The sequence below is a fragment of the Olea europaea genome, chromosome 2 (assembly GCF_002742605.1).
Source record: "Olea europaea var. sylvestris chromosome 2, O_europaea_v1, whole genome shotgun sequence".
In the NCBI taxonomy this organism is placed as follows: domain Eukaryota; kingdom Viridiplantae; phylum Streptophyta; class Magnoliopsida; order Lamiales; family Oleaceae; genus Olea; species Olea europaea.
The window spans coordinates 23,610,848-23,617,435 of NC_036238.1; the positions used below are offsets into that span (position 1 = coordinate 23,610,848).

General features: G+C 36.8%; 2 protein-coding genes across 2 annotated transcripts; both read left to right on the forward strand.

Annotated features, from left to right (window-relative positions):
- The first annotated feature begins 1,632 nt into the window (after positions 1-1,632).
- Positions 1,633-2,728, forward strand: LOC111367419 (cuticle collagen 3A3-like). The gene is made up of 2 exons (XM_022988279.1): positions 1,633-1,866; positions 2,356-2,728. The coding sequence occupies exons 1-2, from the start codon at positions 1,742-1,744 to the stop codon at positions 2,627-2,629; spliced, it is 399 nt and encodes a 132-aa protein (XP_022844047.1). The 5' UTR covers positions 1,633-1,741; the 3' UTR covers positions 2,630-2,728.
- Positions 2,729-4,161: 1,433 nt separating this feature from the next.
- LOC111374045 (probable serine/threonine-protein kinase At1g54610) lies at positions 4,162-5,830 on the forward strand. The gene is made up of 3 exons (XM_022996668.1): positions 4,162-4,728; positions 5,175-5,275; positions 5,611-5,830. The coding sequence occupies exons 2-3, from the start codon at positions 5,187-5,189 to the stop codon at positions 5,828-5,830; spliced, it is 309 nt and encodes a 102-aa protein (XP_022852436.1). The 5' UTR covers positions 4,162-4,728; positions 5,175-5,186.
- Positions 5,831-6,588: the final 758 nt, after the last annotated feature.

Sequence of the window (6,588 nt, forward strand, 5' to 3'; positions counted from 1 at the left end):
CAAAGAGCAAAAGCGAAAAATTTCCTCCTCCACACCGGGATGGAGGACTTGGTTATCCTCTGGGATCTTCACATCACATTGACCCCGGCTTTGATCCTCCCGATGTCCCATTCACTTCCATGAATTTGTCTTATGCAAAAGAGCCCATGCAAACTTGGTCGGGCCCATTGGTGGAATCTGATGCTTTAGGCGCTCCAAGAAGAAAATCGAAGCCATCAAAGAAGGATTCTCGAAAAGATAAAGATTCTAGTCGGAATAAGGAGAAAGAAATCGTATAATATAGAGTTAATTCTATACTTCAGCCGGATCAACACATGGAGGGAGGCGCAAACTCTTGCAAATTCGTGTCTTGTATCTGAGCCGGGAAATGTTATTGAACGATTGAGAGGTAATTCATCTTTTCTTCAACATTCCTTGTTCTTATTTTTTGGGGTCATATGAATATTTTCTTGAGTTGCAAATGTTTAAATTCTTTCTTCCTTGCATTGACAGCTTTCAACTCGCGAAAAAAAATGATCATTCATAAATCTTTCTTTGTTTTATTCGATTTTTGTAACTTAGATTTGTTACAGTTTGTATCTGTGGAACGTATATTTGGCATTCACTTCTGTTATCCATTTTTATCTTTGATATGATAACTTCAGTTCCTACCCATTGTACAGTTAGGTTATGTTTTGTACGAAAGACTGATTTTGTACGTATACTCTGAGATATAGTTACTTTGTTTAAAGGGTTATGCTACAAGTACCAAATGGTTTTCCAAATTGACAAGTGGCGGCCCCCTACTGGCCCCCTATTGGAGGGGTGACAGTAGGAGGCCGCCACTTGTCAATTCGGTAAACCATTAGGTAATCCGTTGAAGGCGACCATTGTTCATGCCAAATGCACTCGGTTATTGCATCCGTTGAAGGCGACCCAAATTGAATAAAGTGAAAGACAAATTGTTTGGGATAATTTTTCTGTAACAACTTTCCTATGTGTTAATAAGAGCGACGCAATTTTAAAATACCAAATTAGAAGGGAATATGATAGATTAAAATTAGCATAATTCGTTGAGTAATGTTATTCATAGTTGTTCATTGCGGTAGTTGTTCTACATGATATTTTACATGATGGTTTGGGATTTGATGTATTAATGTGGTATTTTTTTTTTACATCATATTCTAAAGAATAATGCTATTTGTAGTCACTCACTACCGCAGTCGTCGTAAGTGATGGTTAGTGATTTGATATATATAGTAAGAAAAAGGAAAAACTATCACATTAATATATTAAATCACAAACCACTATTTAAAATGTCATGTAGGGCGATTACAATGGTAAACAATTATGAATAGCATTATTCTATATTAAATTACTAAATGTCATATGTATATCACATAGAGTGACTGTACATAACATTATTTCAATTTGTTGTACTTGTTAAAATTTTAGTTTTCTTGTCATATATAGAAATGAATTGGATAGATTGACAGAATATAAAATAAAAATATTACCAAGTATAGCCATCAATTTTAGATAAAATCTACTTGTATGACTTGTGAAAGGGACAATTTTTTCTGAAACGTGTACGTGTTAAACCATATCACACAGTCACATACATATCCACCCTCATGATAAACAAACTTCTTTGCTGATACCAACCCTTACGCGAACCCGACTTCCCTCTTCGTATAAATATATGGACAAGTAAACCTCAGATAAGTGACTTGAGAGAGGTAATTTATAGAAGTGAGGGAAGATGTGGATACCTAGACCGCCAAATGGTCCCGGTAGACCCGGACCAGGACCAGGTTGGAGCCTTGGGCCGAGTAGTCCTCCTCGGTTGGGTTTTCTTTGTCACTTGTGCACCATCATCTCTTCTTGGTTAGTATTTCTCCTCTTTTCCTGTGAGGTTCAATTTCAATTTGACTAAACTCAGATGAATTTCTTTTCAACGAGTCTAGCGGTGATTTTTGTGTACAATTCGTTTGTTGGCTCCTCAAAATGAGTGAAAATTTTAATTTCAATTAAAAAAAAAAAAGGCCTTTCTATCTATCTATTGAACAAGAATTTTGCTACATGTACACTATGATTATATTTTGCCACGTGGCATTATCCTATTGAACAGTTTAAATTTTAAACAGATTTTTTTATCCAATTGACATTTGACAACAATGCAAATATCAATCAAAATGTTAAAAATCAGTATACAAATAGCAAAGTCTCCTATTTCTATTATATATGTTAGGCCTAAGTCGACTCTTTGTAGCATTTTTATGGAATTTATGAGTTAAATATATTGAATAGGATTATGTCTAATTGCTTAATTAATTATTTACTTAATTCTTTTCCATGAATTTTACACGTGGACAGCTTCTATGTCTTCTGTTGTTGCTGGCTTTTAGAAGACTGTTTTGGGGGGCCACGTCGTCGACACAATCATCTTGGGCCTCCTATCGGGTCACCTGAATATCCAGGCCCAATTTTGGGGCCCGAACCTCCCGAACTTCAAAGTCGTCCACTGGGCCATTTTGGCCCACGAAGTCGGCCGGGCCCTATTGGATTTCCTGGTGAACCTCAATTGGGCCATGTTGGGCCATCAAGTCAACCCGGCCCTGTTGGATTTCCTGGTGAACCTTCTTACTAAGCTTCCATTTGTGTCGGCCCAGTCAAACTTCACTTTTGTATTTATTTTTAATTAATAAAAATCCACCTAGCGCGTGGAATGTTTGACGTGGACACTTAACAGGTTATTATGAATGAGAAGTGACATCTCTTCTTGAACATAAGAAAAACAAACTAGATAATTAATTAGATTGGCATTTAGTTTTTCAAAATAGAGAATATTGGAAAAACAAAATTCTTGAAAAGGGTTTGTCTTTATATGTTGAGAAAAACTCTTTATCTTGAACTAGATGTCCCACCATTGATATAAATAAGAAGAATTTTCGAAGTGGCCATTCGAAGACGTGCAAAGTGAAAACTAGCGACGTGTTACAAGATTTTTGCTTAAGATACCTTATTTTCACTAGAAATTCGTTTTTTTTTTCTTGGGAACCAATAAAAAATTGACATTGACTCGGTTACATCAATCCTAATTCATAAATAATAAACTTGACATCTTTTCATTTTAAACTCTCCCATCACTTCAAGTTTCTTTGCAAGGACACTAGTGAAGAAAAAACATACACACTTCTTTCATTGCATGATTTCTTTGTGTATCGAAGTGTAATTGAACTTACTGGGAATTACAATTGAAACAATGTGTGCTTTGCCCCTCAATGTTTTGTTAATCAATGTAAAGAGAACGAAAATATTTTTTCGCCTTTGTCTGTTAACAAATTCTCATGAATGACGTGTTTAGTAAGATAAATTTGACAATGACTAACAACTTATTCAAGATAAATAAATTCGAAATCTTGTCCGTTACAATTGTACACTATGCGGCAAGTTTGTATACGAGGCATCACTATTTTGCGCTAAACAGTTTGCTCTTGGTTCAAAGTCTTGCCATGTCTTCATGTTGATCACCACCGCCACCAACAATTTACAACCCAGATTCATCCTATGAAAAATGAAGAGTGCACAAAAAAGGGTGGTTTAGTCTGTCAGACATCCGCTTGACCATCCCAGCCGAGTTTACCGACTGAGAACGATCCTCTACCGCACCTATGACCCAAACCAGAGCCACCGAGCTATTAATCACGCTCTGGCCAAGCGGACATAATTCTTCCCCCAGACTTGGTTTCCTGTCNTCACTGAAGTTCTCTTTTCGTTTCAATTAAATCATTCTCTTACCATCCGTCCATAAAATTAAAGGTTCTGCCAGCCGCCCCTCATGGGGGTGGCAGAGTTGGTAGAGTAGGTGAGCACGGAGGTCTTTGGTCACGAGTTCGATTCCTCCTACCAACACTTTCTCGGTCGAGTCTGTCGCGCAGGACTTGCCTAGTGTGGTTTACTTGGTTGGCGTGGTTTGCAGGCTATTGCGTCATCCCGAGAGCTTACTCATTGCGCACCCGAAGGATAGCGACTGCGAGTTCCTCCGCCGTAAAAAAAAAAAAAAAAAGGGTTCTGCCAGCCTGGTTGTCAAAATGAAACATTGTATTCTTCCAATAAGAATAGAAAACGAAACACATAAATTTCCTAACTTATTTATTATTATTATTTTTTTTGGGCAATTAGTATTCTGTAGTATAATTCAGGGTCCACAATATCTTTGTAATTAAGTGCAGGTGCATCAAGCATGTGGGCAGTTGTTTGGCTTGATCAAAAGACTATAAAAAAATTGATTTTGTATTTTGTTGGCCTATACTTTTATTGTCTTCTTAATGTGGTTGCAAAATGTACAATGGTTAAGCCCGAGACGAATAAATATAAAATATGTTGCATGCATCTTTTTACTAAATTGTGTGTAATTTATCTTTCAGTTGTCGATTTGCAGTTCAGAGTTAGCACGTGTGTCGGTGTGTGTGAACTGAACTTGTAACGATAACATCATCGAGTACCATTATTTCTTAGGTGGAACAGCTGCACAGGATTTTCAAGCTATGTGGTTCTCCTTCAGAAGAATATTGGAAAAAGTCAAAGCTACCACATGCAACCATATTCAAGCCCCAGCAAGCATATAAAAGATGCATAGCAGAGACATTTAAAGACTTTCCCCAGTCGTCCCTTCCATTAATCGATACTCTCCTCGCAATTGATCCAGCTGAGCGTCGAACTGCAACGGCTGCATTAAAGAGTGAAGTAAGTTCTCATACTCTTGGACCGATGTCGTTTTTAAAGATTATTGTACTTCTGTATTTTTAGACAATTATCTTTTTTTTTCCTTGTTGACCCTCTCCATCTAATCCCACCAGCGCCCAACCTCCCTCAAAAATAAAGTAAAGTAAAATAAAAAATAAGCGAGAAAGGAAGAGGAACCCTTCTTCAGGGTAACTGGCTTCTTTATTTTATAACCATGTAGACCGTTGCTAATTTGCTAGTGTTTAAAAAAGATTGGAGAACTCTTCTGTCTCTCTATTGTTTGCACTTCTGGATGAGTTTGTCTAACTTATTTTGCCTAGCGAGCACAGCACCTGATCACTTTCCATTCAAAGTCTTCGATAGGAGACGTTTTTGTCAAGGATTGTTATTATTAATCACTTGCTAAAGGTTGGTCATCTGTACATCTGTTATGTTCATTCTTGCAGTTCTTCACAACCATGCCTTATTCATGTGATCCTTCCAGCCTTCCAAAGTATCCGCCGAGTAAGGAGATTGATGCAAAGCGTCGGGATGAAGAAGCTAGAAGGTTTGCAAAATAACCGTATTCCTATAGTCTAATGTAACTCCATATTGATTTCTTTTCGGATGACATTAGGACTTTGATTTCGAATGCCATGAATGATATGCATGTACGATGCCTGTGTGGGCCATTTAATATTATAAACGAATTTCAATAATTGGTAAAAATTAGTTAACAACCTAGCACAGCAAATTTAAGAAGTAATTATTCAGACTGGATAATTTATGTGTAAACATGTGGTTTTTGATGTTCTTTCCATTTGGACATTTTATTTTGTACTGCCAAGAAGGCTGAGCAATTATATTATCCCTGAAATCCTTACCCAACTTTAATGATTGTAGGCTAAGAGTTGCTGGTAAAGCCGGTGCAGATGGTGTAAGGAAAACACGTCAACGTGATCGAGCAAGGGCAATCCCTGCTCCTGGCGCCAATGCTGAGCTACAAACAAATATTGATGTATGTATATTATCAACCTGGAATTTTATGTGCATCTGTATAATATGGATACCGACGTTTAGAAAGGGTGAATTTGTACCAAGGCATTTTACCTCTGTTAAGTGAGCTGAATCATAGGGCACAAGTCTCAAATAAACCAACAAAGTAATTGGAAAGAATAAAAAGATACAAAGATATGCTCGTACGAAACCATAATCCATATTGAGAATCCATAATAAAAGAAATGAATAAACAAACATAAAAGAGATTATTAAAATAATAAATAATGAGTTTTCAAATATTAATCACATGACAATCATATAAATTACCACAGATGTGGCAACTGCCTAAAGTCTCCCATATCTTTACTAGTATCATGTCCTTTTGGAGAATTATTAACACATTTCATTTGCTTTTCGTCGTCCTCAATGTTTTTCTTCATTCTTTTCATCCTTCTCCACTTACAATGGCGCCTTTTTCTTTCCCATTTCCTTTGCCTTCCAATTCCGTGTAATAGTAGAAATAGGAAAATGAAAAAGACAAGAACTGCCAATAGTTCAAAAGGCTGAGGTAAGTAATAAGAAATCCTGAGGCGTAAACATTATTAAGTCGAGGAGTAAACCTTAGCAAATGACTTTCAAGGCGTGAGCTTCAAGGCTTCTCGCACTAGGCATGCCTGAAGTTGTAAGACTCAGACTGAAAATTAGTCATAGATATAATTGATTTTGTTCCCAACAAGTTGTGGTCGTGTCACTGTGTTTTCTTTTTTATCTGCATTAATTTTATTCTTTGAGAAATATCAAAATTCTTACTACTCACTTGTCATGAGCATTGAAGAGTAGATTTATATATTTTTTTTTTTGGGGGGGGGGGGGGGGGGGGGA

Bases quoted from the DNA above. Each gene is read 5' to 3' on its own strand.
- LOC111374045 (XM_022996668.1), top strand. From the start codon at position 5,187: ATGCCTTATTCATGTGATCCTTCCAGCCTTCCAAAGTATCCGCCGAGT. The intron at 5,276-5,610 runs GTTTGCAAAATA...TAATGATTGTAG, and splicing joins CGGGATGAAGAAGCTAGAAG to GCTAAGAGTTGCTGGTAAAG.
- LOC111367419 (XM_022988279.1), top strand. From the start codon at position 1,742: ATGTGGATACCTAGACCGCCAAATGGTCCCGGTAGACCCGGACCAGGA. The intron at 1,867-2,355 runs GTTAGTATTTCT...ACACGTGGACAG, and splicing joins TGCACCATCATCTCTTCTTG to CTTCTATGTCTTCTGTTGTT.